Here is a 23,409-nt window from a genome sequence, read left to right on the forward strand (position 1 = left end):
ACGTAGCATTTTCTCCCTTGCAGTGTTTCTATGCCCGCTGCATAGAAAGCACCCTGAGGTTCACGTTCTTGATCCGCGTCTCTTTGTACCCCCTGCAGCAGCTTGCTGAGGGCCTCGCACGTCATGGCGTACAATTAAACGCTTAGATGTGTGGGTGGGTGCGCAGTCCTGCTCCGACTCGGTGAGTTTTTAATATAAAAGTTGCCTCAAAGGTCAAAACGTCCAGGCACATTTGTAATTATTATGACATTTTCCTTCTTTATAGAAAGGGTACACTGTTCATCGGTAGAAAAAAGTGGGGAAACCAGCAAAAACAAAAGAATTCAAATCTGTCACCGTCTCGCACTCCACGGTGACCACTGCTGACATTTTGGAGCACGTGCCCCTACGTATTCTCGTTTGAATCACCCAGAGACAGGCTTAGTAGCCAGGATAACCTGGTGTTTCTACTTACTGTACTGCGACTACACTTCGTCCCTGTAAGCTGGATTTTGGTAGCTGCATTGTATTCTGTTTAATGGACACACCATAATTCATTAGTTGTTTGTTGCGGCAGATCTGTTTCCGATTTTTTTTGCCATGATAAATGAGGTGGCAGAGAACATCCTTGCATACACATCTTTGCATACCTCTCAAATTCTTTCCTTCGAGTAATTTCTAAGAAGTAAGATTTTGGAACAGAGAGTGTCAAAATGTTCAGGTGTTTGCTCTCTTTTGCCAAATTGCCCTTCAGAAAGGTTGTGCCAATTTACTCTCCCACCAGCCAGCTACTAAAATCCTCATAAAACTGCTAGCATGACTTCTCAAGTCAACTAGATAACTGTATTTGTTGGTGTTATTGATTTCAACTTTGTGCTAAAAATAGTTTTATATCTGGAAGGAAGGAATAGGGACAGAGCACTTCTGTGGCATCAGTTCTTAAAACTATGGGAAGTGGCTTGTATGTTGGGGAGAGAAAATGTTTAGAAAGTAGTGGTAGAATGGCTGAGCACTGGATTAGTAGTGAAGACTAGCTCCTACCTAGATTCTCTGTTTTCAGTGATCTGAAACTGGAGTTTTTTCATACAAAATGGGAGCAATCTATAATCTCAAAATTATGTTCTATAAATTATGTTTCCAAAATTACAACTCCTTTGAATTTCTTAGAGAAAGACAATATACAAAATAAGGTTAAACCTCTGGTTTCTCCTGAGACTTAAAATTAAATGTAATTTCAGGCACTCAGTTTAAGTAAGTTGCTGATAGCTCGAGAAGTACCTGATTCCCTGTTTAGGGATTTCATTCGATTACTCATTCAGACCTTTTCGTTATTAGCTGGATTGAATGTGTCCTTTGAACTGTTTCATTATCTCGGTGAAATAGCATTTATAGGAAGAGCCCAAACGGAGCCGCATTCCCTGCACCAAGACAGACCACGCTATCGTTTTCTTCTGTCACTTTCAGTTTACTTGACAGAAAGGACTGAAGGAGAAGAACTTAAATTAGTTCTAAATCGCAAAAACACTTCTTAGAATCGGGGTTCTACCAGAGCTTCATTAAGCTACTTCTTCTCATGAAAATTGAAGCAAAATAATAAAGCAGGAGCGTAGAGGTGAATGTTGATTCGAATCGCCGCCGTGTTTTGACATGGTGTGGAGCGTTCACTCAGCCCTTTTAGAACTTTTCCCTGTTACGGGATGATGCTAATCAAGGCACCGTGGCCCTTGTCTATCCATACCCTGGGTCCTGTAAGAAATGGTGAATAGAAATGTCTTTACTTCAGGATTGGAAACAGTCACAAGGAGGGTAACCCTACAGTTGTCTTTAACTTACTGCTTACTGTGTGCTGAGGACCTTTGAAACATTCCTCAATTCTGCCCTCGCAGCAATTCCATGCCGTCAGGGATGTTACTCTAATGTTAGAGATGACGAAACAGGAGCCACCTGGGTGGCTCAGTCGGTTGAGCACCCGATTTAGGCTCAGGTCGCGATCTCACGGTTCGTGAGTTCTAGACCCGCATTGGGCTCGCTGCTGTCACACAGAGCCTGCTTCGGATCCTCTATTTCCCTCTCTCTGCCCCTCCCCCACTTGCGCTTTCTCAAAGATAAATAAACATTTAAAAAGATAATAAAATAAAGGTGAAGAAACAGACACTTGAGAAGGTTAGGCAGCTCACCCCAAGACACAGCTGCTGGGTGCCAGTCCTGGAACTCAGGAACTCTAAGCAAAGCACAGTTCTCTTAACCGCTGGGCATAGTGCTTCCTAATAATACCAATAGCCACTATCGTTTAAAGATCACATGTGTCCCAGAAGTTATGTCAGGCTCTACAAATAGCGACTTCACTTTATAGACTCCTAATAACCGCTGTGCAAGGGCTGTTGTTATTCTCTTCTTCCACAGATAGGAAGATAAGGTTCAAAGAATTAAATAACTCACCCAGGGTCACACAGGCAATAAATTTTACGACTGGGGTTCCTACTAGGCCTGTCTGGCTTTAAAGCCTGTACCCACTCTTGACAGTTTCTGGCTGCCTCATTATGTATCAGAGAATTACTTAGGAACTAAGACATAGCAGTGAAATCAGTATGGGTTTTAGATAGAGACACTTTCACTTTAAATTATGATTCATTTAGTAGAAATCTAGTACATATTAGACATTAAACAAAGAGAATGACTGTGTTCTGTACTGACGAGGAACATGACCGCTTAATTTATAATGTATGCACTCCTTTCGTATGTATATAGGTGTTCCTTTCGTATACGTGAAACCAACTTGGTTTTATAACTACATTTACTTTTAAATGGGAGTTAATTTGACAATGGCATCCTCTGGCATGCAACTGTGACTGACCTGCTCCACTGTTTCTCCTGAAAGCTAGCATTTTCCCAAAGGAAAGCTCAAAATTTGGTTACTGGGAATCTGTAGATTACATGTGTTGAAATAATCTCCCACATTATCTATCAGTTCCAGAAGAGCCTGGTTCCACATAGTGAGTCGTAGTCCATTAGGACTATTTTAATAGGAAAACAGCTGTAAAATAATAGTCATCTGTTTTACTTTTCAACCTTTTGCTGGAACCCCGTGTCCTTTTGACTCGGTAAATCCTCTAGCACACCGAGGAAGAAAAGGGGGCAGAGGTGGGGGCTGACGACTGGAGCTGATGTATGTGCAGAGCTGATAAGAGAGATCGAGAATGCAGAATCCACGAGAAAAACCATCCAGAAGTGCACTTTAAATCCATCATTTCGGAGGCCACAGACTAACGTGTAACTTATCTGGGCATTCAAATTGCTATGCCAATAAAGTAAAAGGAAGTAAAATAATGGGATTGCTCTGAAATTGCAGCCTCTTACCATGGTCATGTACTGTACTGAACAGAGGCTGAAAACCACTGTAACTGTACTCATTAATTTCCAGTCTGTTTCTCAGTGTCTGTGTCTGTGTCTGAACAAATCAGATCTGAAGAACAACGTGAGAGGTAAGCTACGTGCTCTGCCATATAGGCCTCGTGCAGGAATCTTCTCACAAAATGCAAACCATTGGGGGACAAAGAATGTACACAGACCTGCGTTTGAGAAGGAAGGATGCTCACAGAGCTATTTGTTTGGAGAATGCTCGGGATTTGTACTGACACAACACAAAGAAGAGACTGTGGGAACGGTGGCACTAGAGACGGCAGAGGAGGACCGGGGACAGGCGCCTCGTCCTCCCGTTTTGTGGGCTCGCCAGCGGTGTGTTAGATGCACCGCGAATCGCTAGTAACCAGTGTCTGCCTGATTGCTTGCCGCTGCAGGTGATCCTGAATTGCTGCGAGGGCGGGACCCCCAAGGAGACCATAGAAAAGCTGCTGCACAGAATGTCTGAAGACAAGACTCTGACTGCAGAGAGTTTGGTAAAACTCCTTCAGGCTGTGAAACCGACGTCCCCAAACTTGGGCCTTCTGCTGGAGAATTTGCAGAAATTAGCCACTTCGCCAAGCACCACAGGTATTAGTTAATTGTCGGCTCTCTGGACTGGAACCTCTCCCAGAAAATTAGAGCTTAAACACCCTTTTGGCTCCATGCTGGGGAGATGAGATAATGGTAAGAGAGGCCCTCGTGAGACAGAAACTAGCTGTCAGAGATCAGTGATCCTCCATAGTTCTGGAGTGAAGATCTGGAATCTGAGAATTGCTCTTCTCCATCACGTTTCCCTCATGATGTTCCTGTGTTCGGGGTTTGTTAAGGTGTGGTTTTTCCAGGGTTGCCTCACATGGCACCCGTGAATGCCTGAGGAGCAGATGGGCTCACAGAGCGCATGGTTTTGACAAGCTGTGTTGATAAATACGAGCAGCAAAGACTCAGATCTTGATTTTCCCACTCCCGTTTGAGTGCTGTTTGGCTCTGGCAGTCCCCCGGATTAACCTTAAGCCCCTCATGTACCTTCTGTCTGGGGGAAGTGAGTCCGTGTCCCAGCCCTTAGGATAATGGGCCAAGTCTAGCCAGTTCTCCCCTGTCCCAGAGCACTTGAAACTGACAGGGCTTTCAGAGAAAGGGTAGTTGGGAAATGAGAGAACTTTTTTCTAGCTTACAGAAATAATGAATACTTATAGACTTGAACAATTTAAAAAATAAAGAAGAAAACAACCTCGGACCCTACCACTTGATTATTTTAGTGTTAAGACATTGACCTATTTTGTCACATTATTTTTACAATGTTGAGATATTCTATCATATTTTATAATTTTATCATTTCCTCCAGTGTACCATAAGCATTCTCCCCCACTTTTCAACAAACTCCCTGTAACCCTATTTTTTGAAGGCTGTGTAGTTTTCCATCATAAGGGTGTATATATCATGTATTACTCATGCCCTGTTAGGGTTACGTGTAGCGTAATGGTTGGGGCTATCAAGACTACCTGGGTTCATGGGGCACCTGGGTGGCTCAGTTGATTAAGCTTCTGACTCTTGATTTTGGCTCAGGTCATGATTGCACGGTTCGTGGGATTGAGCCCCACGTTGGGCTCTGCGCTGGCAGCACAGAGCCTGCTCGGGATTCTCTGTCTGCCTCTCCCCTGCCCATGCTCACTTTCTCTCAAAATGAATTTAAAAAATAAATAAATAAACTTAAAAAAAAAAAAAAAAAGACTACCTGAGTTTGTTATCCTGACTTACTTTGTAGCTGTGTGACCCTGAGCCAATGATTTAACTTCTCTGAACCTCATTTTCTCCTCTCTCAGATGGGGGTAAGAATGGTACCCATTACATTAATTTTTGTGGCCACTGTGAGATAATATATGTACAATACTTAGCACGTTTATTAGCACATCATAGACATTCAGTAAATGAGTGATATTTATGATATTAGCACATCATAGACACTCAGTAAATATTAAGTGTTCTGGGGGCGCCTGGGTGGCGCAGTCGGTTAAGCGTCCGACTTCAGCCAGGTCACGATCTCGCGGTCTGTGAGTTCGAGCCCCGCGTCGGGCTCTGGGCTGATGGCTCAGAGCCTGGAGCCTGTTTCCGATTCTGTGTCTCCCTCTCTCTCTGCCTCTCTCCCGTTCATGCTCTGTCTCTCTCTGTCCCAAAAATAAATAAACGTTGAAAAAAAAAATTAAAAAAAAAATATTAAGTGTTCTGTTCAGCATCATCACAAATTATATAGTGACAGATACTTTTGTACACAGACTTTTTCCCTTCAGAGCATTTCTTTTTTTTAATTTTTATTTTTTATTGTTTTTTAGAGAAAGAAAGTACATACTTGCATGAATGGGGGGAAGGGCAGAGGGAGAGGGAGAGAGAGAATCTTAAGCAGGCTCCACATTTCAGCACAGAGCCTGATGTGGGGCTCGATCCCGTGACCCTAGGATCATGACCTGAGCTGAAATCAAGAATCAACCCACTAAGCTTAACTCACTGAGCCACCCAGGTGCCTCCCCGCCTCCCTTTTTTAAAGTGTTTTGAATTTTTTTTTTTTTATTATTTAAAAAAAATTTTTTTTTTTTCAACGTTTATTTATTTTTGGGACAGAGAGAGACAGAGCATGAACAGGGGAGGGGCAGAGAGAGAGGGAGACACAGAATCGGAAACAGGCTCCAGGCTCTGAGCCATCAGCCCAGAGCCCGACGCGGGGCTCGAACTCACGGACCGCGAGATCGTGACCTGGCTGAAGTCGGACGCTTAACCGACTGCGCCATCCAGGCGCCCTTAAGATTTTATTTTTAAGTAATCTCTGCACCCAACCTGTAGCTTGAACTCACAGTCCCAAGATCTAGAGTCTGGTGTTCTACCGACTGAGCCAGCCAGGCACCCCCTTCTTACGGCATGATTCCCAGAAGTGGAGTTACTGGGCCAAAGAGGAGAATATTTGTAAAGCTAAAGGAAATGCCTGATGGCTTTTAGTTTTCTTTTAAATTAAATATAACCGTTTAAGAGAGAGTTACAGATTGGCTCAAAGGGCATATACCCGAAACTTAAGTATAGCTTCACTACCACAGTCTTGAGTCACGCCTGCTAGTGCTTTGGATTGCCGCATGGATCCTTAACCTCAGGCCCGAGGAGTAACACCCCTTAAATCTGTACCTCTGGATCTCTCTTACAAGTGCGCCTTCTAATTACCCCCCTGTGGAGCGATCACTAGCTTCTGCCACTGAGCGCTGACTTTTAAAGCATTAGTGGTTTCGTGACCCTGAAGCACCAAGTGCTTAAGGGTAGACCAAAGGAGATCTGAACACATGTGTATGAGGCCCCAAGCTGGGAGCCAAATTTGCCTTCTAGAGGAGACAGAGCGCTGGCATTTCAACTCTCTTCCTCTGTCAGCTCCCCTAACCTTGTGTAGGAGAAACCTGGAGGGGTGTTTCGTTGTCACAAACATTATTGTTTTGCTAATATCCCTGCAGTCCAAGCAAGCCCTGATGATTATGGGACTGAGCTGTTGAGACGGTATCACGAAAACCTTTTGGAGATTTTCACAGACAACCAGACATTACTAAAAATGATCCCACACATGAAGGGTTTAGCCCCTGGAGAGAGAGAGGTAAGAGAAAGAGAAGGGGGGAGGGAGGGAGGGAGGGTGGGTAAAATGAGAGAAGGAAAAAAGATGAACATATATGCATACTTTAAAAATATATTTATATTACATAAATATACACACAGCCATATTGAGAAATGCTAAGGAGTCAGTAGAGGAGAAAGAAAACAAGATGATTTAATTTCTAGGGCACAGCGATAAGTTGGAAGTTGTAACTTCTGCAGTAATAAGAAAGGCATTCAGAAGGAAGTGTGAAGAACTTGGTCTTGTATAAAAGTCTCTCAGGTTGGGAGGTGAAGAATGTTGAAAAACCCCTCCCCAGAAATACGTCCACTGTAACCCAGGACCCCGACTTGCAGCTTTGCCACTTGTCTGGTGGCTAGAAAGTCCCTCACTGTATTTTTGTGCCACATTTTGAAGGTCATGGAGAAGCTTGTGAAACAGGACTCTGGCTCGGGTGGTTTCAGTTCTCTGATGTCAGCAGTTCTAGAAAAGCAGACTGTCTCTGCAACAGCCATTTGGCAACTGCTGCTGGTGGCTCAGGAGACAAAGACCGGCCCGTTGAACCTGCTCATGGAGGAAATACGAAGGGAGCCTGGTGCCGATGCTTTCTTCCGGGCAGGTAGGCTACCTGATCTCTGTCCTAGCTTTGCCCCTGGTAGAGATTATCGTCAGCCTTGCCAGAAACTAGAAAGAGCTCTCTATGGTCATCCTCCACATCCCCACCATTGGAAGTAAGGACTGGAAATTTTGTTCAAGGACATGGGGGGTTGTGAACCTTTGAAAATATGCAGAAATCTAAGCTGATATTAGTTATACTGTAATTGCAGTGATGTTTGCCATTTTCCCCACTCCCAGCCCCAGGAAGAAGATCAGTGAAGTGTATTCTCACTATGAAGAGTGGAGCTGAGAAGGAGTGAAGGAAAAATGGTGTTCATAGTTCCAGTCATGAGTTTTTAATCCTCCTTTCTTTCAGCGACCAACCCAGAAAGTGCGGCCTTAGAAGCCATGCTAAGGCATCGCAGACTGATCCTAGAGGCCATCCAACAAGGGACTGGACTCAAGTGCTTTACCGCAGAGGAGGAGCAGCTGGCAGAGGCTGTGAAGGAGGTGCGAGGGGGCTGGGAGGGGGGGGTGGGGGAATGACAAACATTTTTCCAGAGAATTCTACCAGGCCTGGGATGCTCTTGTTCCTAAGGGTGACACCAAATTCCGCAGAGTGCCTGTTGCCTGCTGAGCCAACCCTTCGCGGCACCTCTTTGTTTTTTTATTCTCCCAACTCTGTGTGGCAGGTGATGTCATCCACATTTTATAGATAGGGGAACCCGGGCTCCAAAGGGTTCCGTAGCATGTCTGGGATGCTCTGGCTGGTCAGAGTTGAAACCAGGATTTGAACCCAGGCTCATGTGACTCAAACCTAGCTGTATTTCATTTGTCTAAACTTAGGTAAACTCAAAGGGAACCATGAGACTATTCCCCAACACGTTCTAAGACGCAACTGCTTTCAAAGGGAGGAAAGTAAAATTGGTCTTATTACATACTCTGTTCTGGCGTCTAGGAAGAGCCAAGATAAACATAGATAGAACAAAGCTTTTGCCCATATGGGGTAGCAAATAGCGCCAGCTCATTTTCTGTAAGGCTTCTCGGTGTGGCCCGCATCCCAGAAAAACCAGGTGGGGACTGGGGGGGGATTCATGGCTGTCCAGCCCAGGATTGTGTGCTTCTCCAGGGGGGAAGAATTCTAAAGGGACTGAAATTCAACTACAGGTTCACCTGTAGTGCTTTTTAATCCAAGTAGGCGTGGATGGTGTGCAGAAGGGCTGGTTTCTAGCTCTGTCCACACAGGTGACAGCCCCACCTTGGCCTGACTCTCAGATGTGACGAAGGTGGTGCGTATTTCTTCGGGGCTTCAGAGGAAAGACGTACCACTAGGCTCTCTCCAACTCGCCTCGTGCTTCAGGAATGGGGCTCCTGCAGTTGATGAGTTTGAGCCTCGCTAATGAGTCTCAGGCCTGCCTCCAGGGACATCAGGTTTATTTAGATAGGCTTGAAAAGAGCAGAAATAAAATGTCTTCCCGAACGAAAATTCCATTTGGCCATCTGTGGATGGTTTTAGCTTTATTTTCTCAGTGTACTGACTCTTTCTGCTGATAGCTGTAACATTCTGAAAGAGGATGGCTTTGAAATCATATTCTTGGCCTCTTTAAAGCCCCTATTTGAACCTTCTTTAAAAAGCTGAGTTTTTTCATGAAAGAAAATGTTTAAAAGGGTACATCTAAGTGTCTAAAAATGTGAGGCCACTGATCATGCAGAATCACTTCCAGACGTTGAGACAATTATATATTATGAAAAATGATCTTGATCTTCAAGACAGAACCACCAGCTACCAAATCCTACAGCTTTCCAAGCTTTTAATATTAAGATCTAGAAAAGTTCTTTTGGAGACTCCTGGTTTCTGAGAAGATATTTCTCATAGAAAATGCTTAATGCTTCCTTGCTTGTGCCTTCTTTGTATTTGCACATTTGTCTTGACATCTGTATCTTTTTTTTTTTTTTAATTTTGCCAATTTCCCTGTTCTTGGGGAAAAGAGGGTTCTCCACATTTATTACAAGAAATGTAAACTTGTTACAGAGAGAGCAGTGCCTTCCTGAAATCAGCTTTTTTCCCTTAAGTTGAAAGCCATGGAGAAAACTGCTGATACTAACCACAAACCTTTGTCTCCTGGTATTCATTTAGATTCTGAGCATTTCCCCTGAGACAGCCAGCCCTGAAGCTTCCCTGAAAGCAGTGCTGAGCAGAGCCACGGAAAAATCTGTCGCGGCCGTTGAAATATGTTCCCTCCTGTGCAGTGTCCACAGATCTTTCCCAGGCCTGCAGCCTGTCATGCATGAGTTGGCATACACTGGTAAGGAACAGAGTGGGGTGGGGGTCCTGTCAGGCCCGCGGGTGGTTTCCCTGTTAGAGAGAAGAGGCAGTAGTTTGCACAAGTGTTCATCCATTGCTGCCCTACTCCTTCTGTATGCTCTCGGTACCTGGAGGAGTCCTAGGCTACGTGTGAAGCGATGCTCTTTACGTGTATCGGCGAGTCAGGATGACGAGGGTATCACTTGAGAGTCTGAGGAGGGTCTCAAGTAGTCTCCAGTGTATCCTAAGAAGAAAAGTTGGGAAGCAAAGTAGAAACACAGGAGAATTTCCAGAGCCATGTGATTTCTCTTACATGCAGGCTTCCTTACTCAGGAAGGTGGAGAGGAGGAAAGGTGGAAAGTGAGCAGTAAATTTCCCCGCGCAGCCAACGACAGAACAGATGAGAAGGTAGCCGAGCCGGCGGAGGAAGGCTGCCGGTCTGGGAAGCAGAGCAGTCAAGGGGAGACCGGCTCCTTGCCAGAGCCACAAGCGAAAAACACGTCTGCCTCCCCCGACCCTGCCAAGAAGAGCTTCGTCTGTAAGGCCTGTGACAAAAGCTTCCATTTCTACTGCCGTCTGAAGGTGCACATGAAGCGCTGCCGGGTGGCCAAGAGCAAACAGGTGCAGTGTAAGGAGTGCAGTGAGACCAAGGAGTCTAAGAAGGAGCTGGAAAAACATCAGCTGGAGGCCCACGGTGGAGGAGGAGAGCCCGATGCCCCGAAGAAGAAGAAGAAGAGGCTTCCAGTGACATGTGACCTTTGTGGGAGAGAATTTGCCCACGCCTCAGGTACTTTGAGGCGGGCGAGGTAACTTAAGAGGGTGGTAATTCTGGACATCACAGTGTGGATTCCAGGCCTTGTGTCTCGTATGCAGTGAGGGCCGTGGACCGGCCTGGGGAACGGAGCGGGTTCCTACAGACGCAGGGTCATGTTTGAGAAGAGCATGAGCTTTGGCGTCAGCTCTCTTAACTTCCCCACCTGTTAAGTAGGCGCCCTGATAGCACCCGTTTTTTTGAATTGTTGTCAAGATTTAAGATAATACAGTTACACACCCGACGTGCAGTGCCTACGACAGAGTTAGGACTTCGTGAACTGTGGCCATTATTATTCAGAATAACAGCCAGCTATTTAACACTCGACTCTTAGGTTTCCATGCTTTTACTTGTTTCTCGATAATAAGTAAGTCACAGAAGCCGTGGGGTGTATAGCCAAAATTGTTTACCCTTGTCCCAGATGTCGGGGAAACCTAATGAAACGTAAAGTCAGTTTTTGTTCCTCTGTGGCAGGTCCTATTTAAGAGAAAGAGGGGATGGGAAAGATAAATCCAGAACACTTCGTGCCTGAACCAAACGGGTGGGACCCAGGTGACCTCTGGAGTGCTGGGCGGTGGGTGGGTGAGCAGCATGGCTGTGTGAGGTCGGAGGGAGCGTGGCCTGCTGTCCTGTGGTTCGTGCTGGGCTTCCTCTCGGGGCCCGGTCTCAGACAGTCCTCTCGTGTCCTCCTGCTGGCTTCATCACGCTGCTTACTGGTGTCCCTCTGGTCCCTAGGCATGCAGTACCACAAACTGACAGAGCACTTTGATGAGAAGCCTTTCTCCTGTGAAGAGTGTGGGGCAAAGTTTGCGGCCAATTCTACCCTGAAGAACCACCTTCGCCTTCACACTGGGGACCGCCCGTTCATGTGCAAGCACTGCCTCATGACCTTTACCCAGGCCTCTGCCCTGGCCTACCACACCAAGAAGAAGCACTCGGAAGGCAAGGCGTGGAGAATTTCATTTTCCCCGCCAACTTTAACTGTATGAATTGCCTAAAAACCCGTGGATCTAGGCATGATAAAGATCTCAGGTAGCTTACAAACAGCGACCGTGCAGCCTGTGGGCACACGGATGACCAGGAGTACATAGGTGCACAGGTGTGCAAAATGCTCCGGTGAGAGTTTGTGAAGAGAGGCTGGCTCACCTGGGCTGGTGACTTCATAGTTGGAATCTGCATAAAGCCAGGGGTTCCTTGGGCTTCGAGGTGGAATTCAAGCTTGAGAAGAACCTTGGTTTAGCACCTGCTGTGGCGCTCGCAGCGGCAGGGGCTGAGTGATGAAGCTGGACGTCCTGTGCTCACAGAGCTGACGGTCTAGGGTGTGTCTGGGAAAGAGACAGGTGCTGTTGGAACAGGGAGTAACAACACTACCAGGGAGATGGAGGAATGAGGGAGGGGTTTCTAGTCCAATCAGAGGGGAGGTGTGTTGTCAGAGAAGGCTTCTCGGGAGATTCTCTGCATCGTTGCGCACATTTCTGTGGAAGTGACGGTCCCACCGTCCTCTCACCCGGACTGCGGGAATAGCCACCCAACTGGCGTCCTGGCTCTCCCCTTCTCCCTGGACTGTGTTCTCGGTCCACAGGCCCCAGGGATCCTTTCAAAACTAAACCATATCCTCCCCCTTCTCTGCTCAAAACCTGTGTGCGAAGCCTGTTCGCCTCGCTTGGTGGAAAATCTGAAGGCCTTACGATAGCCTGCCAGGCTCCGTGTGACCAGGTCCCCTGGGACCTCTCCCCTGCCCACACCCTGTTCTCTCCGCTATACCTGCCGTGGGCCCTGCATTCTTGTCCTTCCCGCTGCTTGGAATGCTTTTCATCCCTCCCCACCTCCTTCGGCTCTTTATTCTCACTTCTTCCCGTGAGTCCTTTCCTGACCGCCCCGTGTGAAATCTCAGCCCCAGCCCCCGTTCCCCTGCGTGGCTTGTCTCCACAGTACTAGTCACCGGCTATCTTATCTGCTTCATTAATTTACTGTGTTTCTAGTGAGTCTCCTCCTGTCAGAATGCCAGCTCCCTGAGGGTAGGGCTGTTAGTCTTTCCCCCCACCACTGCGTATTATTGGAACTTAGAATAGTACTTAGCAAGAGTAGATAGACACTCAGTAAACACTTACTGACTGAATGACTTTCCTGAGCACGATTCCAGGTAGCAGGGGCAGAGTCACTATACACAGCCTGCTCTCGTGGAGTTTACATCCCACTGGGTGAGAGAGACCATGAACAAAGTTGTAATATACAGTCAGGTAGTAGTACTTGCCCTGACGAGAAGTAAAGCAGGGTGAGCAGCAGGAGGGCGGCAGGGCTGGGGTGGGGCGCCCTCTGTGTCGTCAGAGAAGGCCTCGATGAAATGAGGTTTGTGTGGAAACCCGAGTGAAGTGAGAGCCGGAACCGGTGGCAGATCTAGAAAAGCCTCGCAGGCTCAGAACCCCCTCTCCAAGTGGGGATGAGCCTTGCCTGTTTGAGAGACCACAGGAAACTAGAAGGGGCCAAAGCAGCATAAACGAGACGAGGGTGAGAGGTAAGGCCGGAGAGGTTGCCAGAGGCCAGGTCTCGTAAGGGTCTTATTTTGTTTTGTTTTCTAAGTTGTTTTTTTTAAGTTTATTTGTCTATTCTGAGAGAGAGAGAGAGAGAGAGAGAGAGAGAGAACACACGTGTGCACACACACGAGTAGGGGAGGGGCAAGAGAGAGGGAAAATGGAGACCCCCCCTCCCCCCGGGCAGGCTCTGCACTGTCAACATAGAGCCTGATGTGGGGCTCGAACTCACGAACTGCAAGATCACGACCTGAGCTAAAACCAAGGGTCGGACGCTTAACCAACTGAGCCACCCAGGTGCCTGTAAGGGTCTTGTAAGTCAAGGTCGGGACTGGTTGTTATGCAGAAAGTGCTAGTTTCTATTGCTGCTGTAACAAATTACCACACACAGTGGCTTAAAACAATGCAAACGTATTATCTTGCCACTTTAGAGGTAAGGGGGCCAAAAGAAGTTTTAACGAGCGTAGAGTCCAAATTTGGCAGGTGTGTTCTTTCTGGAGGCTCGGGGCAGAACTCGTTCCTTGTTTTCCCAGTTTCTAGAGGTTGTCTGCCTTCCCCAGCTCGTGGCCGTGGCGCTGCAACCTCTGTGTCCCTCATCCCGCCTCCTCCTCTGACCCTCCTTGCTCCCTCTTCCAAGGACCCTGGTGATTATGTTGGGCCTGCTGGTATAATCCAGGATAATCCTGTCATCTGAAGATCCTTAACTTAATCATATCTGCAAAGCCCCCTTTGTCATGTGAGGGGACACATTCCCAAGTTTCAGGGGCTAGGACGCGGACGTCCTTGAGGGCCATGATTCTACAGCAGGAAGCCATAGGACAGTTGTGAGCAGAAGATCCCTAGGATGTGACTTAGGGGTTTTGGAGTTAATTCTGGCGACTCCAGCCTGTCAGCTGTAATAGGGCAAGAGTGTGCCCAGGGAGGCGAGGTGGGCCAGTCATCTGGTATGGAGGTGATGAGGTGCTCAGCTGGAGCTGTGCTAGGAGTGGTTGTAAAACGTTCATGTTTGAGAATGCATTCTTGACACAGAAGTACAGGACCCACGCTGGGCTGGGTGCCGACGTGAGGGGGGAGTTTAGGGCAGCCTGGAGTTTCTGGCTTGAGCAACTGAGTACTAGATGGTGCTGCCGTTCACTGTGGTGAGGAAACTGGAGCGCGTGGGGGTGGGGGGTGCTGGGGTTGCTGGGGTTGCTGGGGACAGGGAATTGGGAGCTGTGTCTGCAGTATTGGTTAGACCTCCAGGCGGAGAAGGAGGGTGATGGGCGGTTGGATGTGCAGGTCCGCAGTTCTGGGGAAAGCTGGGAGCCGGAGACAAAAACGTGTGCATCGTCAGGGTACAGATGGCATCTGAGCTCCGAGATAAGGTTCTCTACAAAGTGTGAACAAGGAAGGCCAAGGGCTGAGTCCTGGGCTTCTTAATAATTCCACTCTTGATTGAAGAAACCCTTTTTTCCCTAACGAATCTTATTTCAAAGCCCAACATGTGAACAATGAAAATGGCATTGATTGCTCTCGTTGAAGCAGGCCCTAGGGTTTGGGGGACCTGGACCCTTGCCTCACTGATTTCTCCACTTCTCTGTTGGCCCATAATGGACATTGGAGGCACAGCTGGTCGAGTGGCTTACAGATGCCGGCGTCCGAGCCTTGCTCTGTACCTGTATTTTCTAACAGTCTTTGGCAGTCTGGTCATTGTATTCTCATAATGTGCGTGAGGAAATAGAGAAGCCAAATGATTTATAATAACTTTATAGCAAGTCAGCGGGAGAAGGCTTCCATTCTCTGAGTCCCCGTCTGTCACCTTTACGTGAAGTCACAATTCTGCACTGTGGCTGTGGCAAGGGATCCAGACCCTGGGTATGAGGATGTATCTGGGCATGAGAATGTACCTGGGCATGAGAATTTCTGGGCATGAGGATGTATCTGTTTCCTGGGTGTGGAATGAGCTCTTCCATACTTGGGGTGGCCTGGTTAGCAGATGGGTGGTCTGTGTGATGAGAACTCTGTCCTCATTCCTCAGGGGAGAGAGACCACACTGTGCCATCAACTGTGTGTGTGTGCTGCCGTCTGATAGAGGGGCTCAGACCTCTCACCCGGTGTGTTGCAAATTGCTTGTGGTTTAATGTCCTCTCCCAGATCATATTCCCCACCACGTGCCTTGCAGTGTGAGCTTGTTTGAGGAATGCCGTAAATGTTTGGTGCTGTTTCTAATGGGTAAACTCGTGTATGTTTCCAGGGAAAATGTATGCCTGCCAGTATTGTGATGCTGTGTTCGCCCAGTCCATTGAGCTGTCCCGCCACGTGAGGACCCACACCGGGGACAAGCCATATGTCTGCAGGGACTGTGGCAAGGGCTTCCGGCAAGCCAATGGCCTGTCCATCCACCTGCACACCTTTCACAGTACGTACCGAGATTGTGGAGTGGATGTCAGGCTCTGGCTCTGAGAGGGCTCGTAGCAATCATGACAGAAAGTGACACTCCACCAGAGCCAGCCCCGTTTGCTGCCTTCCCCTCCCCTATTCTCCTGCAAAACCGAGTCCCTTGTTCCTATTCCAAGAAAAATCCCATTTTAACGTGTCATCGTGTAACGTCCAGGCTGTTTCCTTGTCTTCCTTTTTAGCCCACCTGGTACTGCTTGGCTGACAAAGGCAAATTATGCTTGAAGGAGATCCTTGATAACAGGCTGCAGAGCACCAGAATATTCCCATTAGTCCACCGAGCTTCTCTTTCCATGCCCCCTCCCGCCCCCACTCATCTCATAGCCCTACCCGCCTTCCCCATAGGAGCGGCCAGACGCTGTCTGAGCTCACGCACACCGTTGTACGTGGTCCCTGCTCACGCCGCCCTGAAAGCCTTCTGCCCCGCGTTCTCTCTCCAGGGCTCCCCTGGCCACTTGGTCAGTGGGGTCTGCCCCCATTTTTGTCCCCTTCTACTGGCACTGATGCAAAGATGTGCTACTGTTCGACACACACATAGGAAGGTAAATAAAACTCCGTCCTCATTCCGGCCTCGGGAGATGGCCAGTGTGGTGTGTGGCTGGCCACATTGCGTCTTCTCCAGCAGCAGGCGTGTGATCAACACCGTGTCCCCGGGAGTTAGGAGGAGCTTGGGCTCTGAAATCACACGGGCCTGGACTTGAATCTTGACCCTGCCTTTTTCTTCCTTGAGACCTTAAGCAGATTTCTTTACCTTTCTAAGCCTCCCGTACCCCTTCTGTACATGAGAGAAAGTGATGCCGCCACCTTGGGTCGCTGTGAGAGTTAGGGAGGTATCCCGTGTAAAGCGTGACACAGAAATGCTCACTAAACGCCAGATGTTATTACTGGATGAAAGCAGCCCTCCCAGATGCCATTTGTCACCGTCAAAGCCGGTCTCTCTAGCACGTCATGCACCCTGCATACCCTTCTCCCTTCTCCCCTCCCCTCCCCACCTGTTTCCCTTCTCCCCTCTCCTCTCCCCTCCCCGCCTCTGTTTCCCACACACCAGTTTCTAGCTGTCGGCAAACACAGGGCCTCACAAACATGTACTTAATGTCGACCCATGCAAATCTGTTATCTGCCAGCTGGCAAAGGACATTGTTGGGGCTCCTCTGTGCCCAGCCCGGGGCTGGACACTGTGGACGATGCAGGAGGCATACACAGGGCTGCCCCCTTCCCCCGAGGTGTTCCTGGGTCCCCACGTCCAGCTCGTGAGGCTCCCAGATGAGTGAGATCTGGCTTGGATCTAGTGCCATCATCTTATGTCCTTTCAGCCTTTTTGAATGCCGTGCTCCTCTGGTCTCCTTTTTCCTGGTAGCATTACCGGGGAGAGGGGTGAGGGCGGGACCGGTCAATTGTCAGGACGCAGAGGACCCCAAAGACTTCTGGGTGTTAGGAAGCGTCCCCGGTGGCAGGCCAGCATCCAGGCCCCTCTCCTGAACTGTTCCTGACCTGTGTCACAGGCCCGCATCGTGGCTTGCGGAGAACCGCTTCAGAGCGCCCTGACAGCAGCGTAAACTGAGATTTCGAGAGCTCATGTCCACAGGGAAACTAGTTGATGACACCGAGTGCTGCTGCGCGTCCAGATTCTTGAATTAATCTGACTCGGTGCACGTGTAGGATTGGCTCGTGGGCAAAGGATTAAAACATTCTGCTTTCTGTTGCTTTCAGAAAAAATAAACTGAAGTTTCCTGCCAAAGGGACAGCACACGTTTCCTGCATCGGTGCTGGTTCTTGTTTGTGAGGCCTCACTGCAGGGTTGGCATGTCCAGTTAAGCAGGTGGCTCGGAGCAGGGCCACGGGAATGAGAGCTGGGAGTGTCACCCAGTTCAGCCATTCCCACTCGTGTCACTGCGCAGGCAGTCTGTAAGCCTTGCTTTTCCTAATCTCTAAAACAGGATGATAATAGATCCCACTCGTAGGATTATTGGAAGGACAAAGGGAGTTAATATGTGTAAGGCACTTAAAACATGCCTGTCGCATGGCACTCATTAAACATTGAAAATGTTTTTTTTCTTGAGTCTAAGGCGAGGAGCGAGGAAGCCTTCTTCCTGTCAGTCATGTGCTGACAATTAAGGAGATAGCATGCTCCGGGGAGTTTGCTGGAAATCTCTGTAGAAAACGAGAAAACTCAGAAATGCCCACCGCGAGCAGGGAAAGAGCAAGGGCACTACTCCGTGCAAAGTACTTACGCGGAATTTAACTTGTAGGGTGTAACGTGAGGAATCGGGATGAACCGCTTGATGCCGCAGAGGTGGTTAGTACAGAGGCCTCGGGGGAGTCCCTCCTCCCGGGACGAAGGTAGGGGCAGTCAGGTGACCACCGCACTCGCAGCTGGTCCTCAGAGTCTGCGGCCGTGCCTGACGTCTGAACGGAGTCTGGCACCTGGAGCTGCACACGGCCCGCGTCTCACTGACTGCTGCCTGTCCTGTCTTTTCCCCTCCGTCTCTTCTCACGATGGCCCGTGGCACCAGACATAGAAGATCCCTACGACTGCAAGAAATGCCGGATGAGCTTCCCCACCCTGCAGGACCATCGCAAGCACATCCACGAGGTCCACTCCAAGGAGTACCACCCCTGCCCCACGTGCGGGAAGATCTTCAGCGCCCCTTCCATGCTGGAGCGGCACATGGTGACCCACGTCGGGGGGAAGCCCTTCAGCTGCGGGATCTGCAACAAGGCCTACCAGGTGACCTCAGGCTCTGCCAGGAGCGCCTCCCCCTGTCCCCAGGCTGCCCTCCCCTCGATCTGCTGGGAGCCCAGGAGACGCTGATGTGGCCGCTTCCCGTGAAGGATGCAGCTTGTAATTACTCAGACTCTCTAGGGTGATCTGGTCAGAGTAATGCCGTCGGGAGCTTTAATTGCCGAGAATTCCTACACCTCTCCTTTCAGGTCTCAGCCTTGTCACGAACTGAATGCTGCTTTTCCCTGCGGACACTCACACTCTGTGGAACCCATTGACCCTGTGTGTCAAGGGATGTGAGAGTGACGATGGCTGCGTAACACTGCCTGGAACTCCCTGATCTAGCACAATTACTGGGTGGTGGTGGTTGTGTAACTCCCAGGGAAGGGGGTCTGCTTTTTCACCTTCGAATTTGGTACACGATTGAAGGGAAACCCCATATGGAACTAAAAAGAAACCACGTACAAGAAACTCCACTCTAAAACTACAGAGAAAACGGTGGTTCTTGTGACAACTGTAAGATTCGGGTATACGGAGAGAAGCACAGCAGCTAATTTCAGCTCAACAGAAATGGGGCGCTAGCTTTGTGCCGAGCTGGTGCTGTGACGTCAGGGTTACCGAGCTGGGTAAGGCCTGGGCGTGGCCTCTAGGAGAGCGGAACTGTAGGCACAGTGTCTCGGGGCTGTTCTGGAGCCCAGAAAGGAGTAGCAGTTGCTTATGGAGCAGGGACGACAAATGCTCCTGCTCCAGGAGGGTCTCTGCTGCTTCCCTGGGCCTCTGGGAGGCAGTGGGACACAGCCCACACACTCCAGGTGGAAGGCCAGGGTTTGAATCCTGGCCCTGCTCTGTACTGAATCATATGACGTTGGGCAAATCATTTAGCCCCTCTGTGCCTCAGCTTCCACCTCGCTAGAAAGGTCTGGCCCCTCTCTCATAGGCTTGTTGTGAGGGGTGAAAAGTTTCTGAAGGGCCGGGCTGAGCCCTGCCCCATAGTAGCCTCTTGGCAAATACACGGGTGCCTTGTTCCCCAGCCTTTCCGCTCACGTGGGCTCTCAGTGTGACAGGTAAGAGTGTGGGTCTAGACCCATAAGCTCATTTGTCTCACGAGGGCCTGGTGAACTCTCCAGCTTGTTGGAACGTTCCAAGACTTAACATGTGCCGTATCCCTTGCAGCAATTGTCTGGTTTGTGGTACCACAACCGGACCCACCACCCTGATGTGTTTGCCGCTCAGAATCATCGATCTTCCAAATTTTCATCGCTCCAGTGCGGCTCCTGTGACAAGACCTTTTCCAACACCGTTGAACACAAGAAGCACATCAAAGCAGAGCATGCAGGTGAAGTTCGGGTGCCTGTAGATGGGGTGGGAGCTGACGGGTGGAGTGGCTAGATGACAGCATCCTGAGCTCTGTCCACAACCCCAACTTCCGGGGCTGTGGTGTGGTGTGGCAACTGCCTTCGTTCTGTCCCAGCACACCACCGCACTGGCCCGTCGGTAACGGTAAGCAGCAGCTTGAGTGGCGGTGGTTCTCAAACCCAGAGGCCTGGAGCACCGTAAGCTCCTACGGGCCCCTGAGCGACAGTGGTTCATCATGGTACCCGGGAAGTGGCGGACGGGCTTGGGTGGACTCCTGACTCCGGCACTGATCGGCTGCATGACCTCGGCCGGTGACCGCTCTCTTCTGAGCCAGATTCCTTCTCTTCAGAAGGTTCTTAATACCTACCTCGCGGGTCAGCCTGCGGGGTAATCACTGCGGGCTTGAAGCATCTCCTGTGTGCGAGGCGCACGCTGAGCTCTGGTGGGTGCCTTCTCCTTCCCCTCTCACGGCAGCCCTGCTTTCCTCCGGGCGGCCCGTTCTGATCTGGTGCTCTTTACACTAGACCGCACTAACAGGTCGTAGGCACGAGGTTCCCGGCCCCGGGGAGACGCTGGCTAAGCGTTCGCCGTCACCGCCACCCCCAGCCCTGTGCCTCTCCAGCCCGAGAGGGCCGTCTTCTTGTTCGTTCCCAGCACCTCTTTCCTTGTGTGCCCCGCAGATACGAAGTTCCACGAGTGTGACCAGTGTAAGGAGCTCTTCCCCACACCGGCTTTGCTGCAGGTTCATATCAAGTGCCAGCATTCAGGTCAGTGCCCCTTCCACGATGTTCCTGGGCCCCGCCGCCCCGGGGATGCTCTTCTCCACCGTCCACGGCTGTGCAGTGTGCGGTCCGGGACCCTTAACGTGTGCCTCAGTTTCCTCATCTATTAAACGGGGACAATCGTAGTGCCTCCTTCCTCACGGCGTAACTGCAAACTGAATGTGTTTGTACCCAGAGAACACGGGAGGCGCGACCCCGGTGAGCATCCCTCAAGCGCCACCGTGATTATCGTAGTCAGGGCTGTGTCTCATCAAACCTGAAATGCTAGTTTTTTTTTTTAATTTTTTTTTTTTTCAACGTTTATTTATTTTTGGGACAGAGAGAGAGACAGAGCATGAACGGGGGAGGGGCAGAGAGAGAGGGAGACACAGAATCGGAAACAGGCTCCAGGCTCTGGGCCGTCAGCCCAGAGCCCGACGCGGGGCTCGAACCCACGGACCGCGAGATCGTGACCTGACTGAAGTCGGACGCTTAACCGACTGCGCCACCCAGGCGCCCCTTGAAATGCTAGTTTTTAATGAGCCATTAAGAAAGAAACACTGCTGCCAATTAAACTATACTTAGTTGTCACTTAGAATTTGCAGGCCATTCTCAGTGCCGTTTGGGACTTAATGTGACGTAGGCTGTACCTACTCCTGTGTGTGCACGTCGGGAGGAAGGTAGACAGAAATCACGGTGAGCAGCCGCTTCTCAGAGTAGCTCTCAGTTTGACCGCCAGGGTGTGTGTCGTCGTGCGTGATGTCTGCTCCGCACCAGCAGCACTGGGGACGGACACACGCAGGCCGTGGGTGTTGGTCCCCTGAGCGTTAGGGAAAACTAGCCCCCTTTGTCCTGCTCTGGGGAGGTAGCTGAGCGTCCACCGCTTACCGCGTCCCTCCTCAGCCATTTGGTTCCTGTGAGCTAGCAACGTGCGCTGCTCCCGTCTTTGGGGTTTCCTTCGAAGCCCTGGACGCACACTCCGCAGGGCTTGGTGCCGCCACCTTAGACGTCCGTCCCCGTGCAGCCGTTGGTAATTGTACGTTGCCCGCCGCCTGGCCTGCGGTAGTCGTGAGATGCCGTTGGCTCCGCGTCAGGGATGTTAAAATGTGCCTCTGGGACCTGATGAAGTGTAGTATCAGCAGCACCCTTACCTGCAGTTAAGTGAAGAATGGGCTTCAGCAGAGGCACTTGGAGCCTGAATCTGGTGCTGTGCTGCAGAGCCTGTCACCTGCGTGGGGCCCATTCCTGTATCTTTCACGTTGCGTTGCTTTTCCTAAAGAGGATCCCCCAAAGCTACAAGCTTCAGGCCCCTCAGAACCTACATCTGCGTCTGCACCTTGATCCCGGCCGCGCGGCCTCTCCCCTGTCCCTGCTCTTCCTTCTCTCAGTCGTTCCACCCCCAGCCCGTCCTTTGTGTCCCCCTCTTCCAGGGTCGCAGCCGTTCAGGTGCTTGTACTGTGCGGCTACTTTCCGCTTCCCGGGAGCACTGCAACACCACGTCACCACGGAGCACTTCAAGCAGTCAGAGAGCACCTTCCCCTGTGAGCTCTGCGGGGAGCTCTTCACCTCGCAGGCCCAGCTTGATGGCCACTTGGAATCTGAACACCCAAAGGTGACGGGCTCTGAGACTCAAGCAGCAGCCTCACAGGTGGGGCAGGTGATGCTGGGGCCTTCGGATACGAGGGTGCTAACACGGGGTTCCTAAGGCTTCTCTAGAGGCAGCTCTGTCACGCCACCCGGCCTTTCTCTCGGGCTCCCAGAGGGTCCCATGGGTAATTATATTCACGACCAAGAGGGCCTTGTAGAAGAGTCTCTCTGGACCTCTTAACCAAACAAAACAGAAAATTCTAGTCTCCTGGTGAACACATGCAGATGGCCCCTGGGTAGAGGGATCCTGGAACGAGAATTTCCACAAGCACAACAAGCTTGGTTTCTCCTCATTCACACACTCCCCATCTTCTGCAAAACACCCTGGGGTACGGCAGGAGCTGCGGGAGGCCTCAGAGAAGAGGGGGTGAGCTCTCTGTCGGGACCCCTGCCGTTAAAGCCTGAGACCAACCACCTTCAGGGCCAGAGACACCTTCGAAACACATTGGGTGTGTCAGGGCCATTCACCTTTCCCGGGGGGAAGCTCGCCTCTTCTGATGTTTCAAAACTAAGCTTGCTCCAGCCCCTGTCTGTGTCCCTGGTCCTCTTCCTGCTCCTCCTGTCTTCTCCAGCGAGGGTGGGTAGAGGAGGAAAAGAAACCCAGTTCTGTCGATCGTCTGTGGGTGGACTGGAACGGAAGCGTTAACTGCTTGAACGTCCTGCTGTCCGGCCCCACAGATGAGTCCTTTGTGAGCCGTGTTCTTACGGGCCTCTGTGCGAGCAGAGAGCAAGGCAGGTGGGCAGGCTCCAGGGAAATCCCTGCTGCTGTGTCACCCAGGATGGCTCTGCTTTGATCTTTTTTATATATTAGGATTCCTGGTAGGTTATGATGTCTTATGAAGAGGAGGAAGAAAAAGGTTTCTGATGCTAAAGAATAAGGAGAAACAGTTTGAAAACTGCTATCCCGGGTGATTTTTTATTAGACCTCAGAATTAGTCCCCTCACCCCCACAGCACAGACAGGTGACTGAGCTTGGCCTCCCCCCCTCTGCCCCCTCAGGTCTAGCGCCCTGCTCCTCACTCCGGGCTGATTCTCAAGGGCCAGGGCGGCTGTGCCCACTACGGGCTCTCTGGTTTCAGAGTATCAGGGGGCACCAAGCTGTCCCGAGCTCCACAGGCCACGAGCATCAGCGTGGAGGTCCGGGCGGGAAATGGGTGTTTCGCCACAGACTGGCTCTCCCTGGGATGGGAAGGCCGTCTGGAACAGGTGACCCGGATTTGGAAGAAGTCCGTGTGGCCTTGGAGGG

The 23,409-nt window shown here is 50.2% G+C and overlaps 1 protein-coding gene across 3 annotated transcripts in view; it reads left to right on the forward strand.

Moving 5' to 3' along the window:
* ZBTB40 (zinc finger and BTB domain containing 40) overlaps window positions 1-23,409 on the forward strand; it is an 81,015-nt gene that overhangs the window by 53,052 nt on the left and 4,554 nt on the right. For 2 of the 3 annotated variants that reach the window (XM_030324629.2, XM_030324631.1), the window contains exons 6-17: window positions 3,777-3,969; window positions 6,864-7,000; window positions 7,415-7,616; window positions 7,971-8,104; window positions 9,732-9,900; window positions 10,219-10,686; window positions 11,446-11,652; window positions 15,475-15,639; window positions 18,191-18,405; window positions 19,573-19,735; window positions 20,436-20,522; window positions 21,947-22,164. In XM_030324629.2, the coding sequence (XP_030180489.1) occupies window positions 3,777-3,969; window positions 6,864-7,000; window positions 7,415-7,616; window positions 7,971-8,104; window positions 9,732-9,900; window positions 10,219-10,686; window positions 11,446-11,652; window positions 15,475-15,639; window positions 18,191-18,405; window positions 19,573-19,735; window positions 20,436-20,522; window positions 21,947-22,164 (2,358 nt within the window). The remainder of the gene's footprint in view (window positions 1-3,776; window positions 3,970-6,863; window positions 7,001-7,414; window positions 7,617-7,970; window positions 8,105-9,731; window positions 9,901-10,218; window positions 10,687-11,445; window positions 11,653-15,474; window positions 15,640-18,190; window positions 18,406-19,572; window positions 19,736-20,435; window positions 20,523-21,946; window positions 22,165-23,409) is intronic. The other variant, XM_030324630.2, reaches the window with a different exon arrangement.

This window comes from Lynx canadensis, chromosome C1 (genome assembly GCF_007474595.2).
Source record: "Lynx canadensis isolate LIC74 chromosome C1, mLynCan4.pri.v2, whole genome shotgun sequence".
Lineage (NCBI taxonomy): Eukaryota > Metazoa > Chordata > Mammalia > Carnivora > Felidae > Lynx > Lynx canadensis.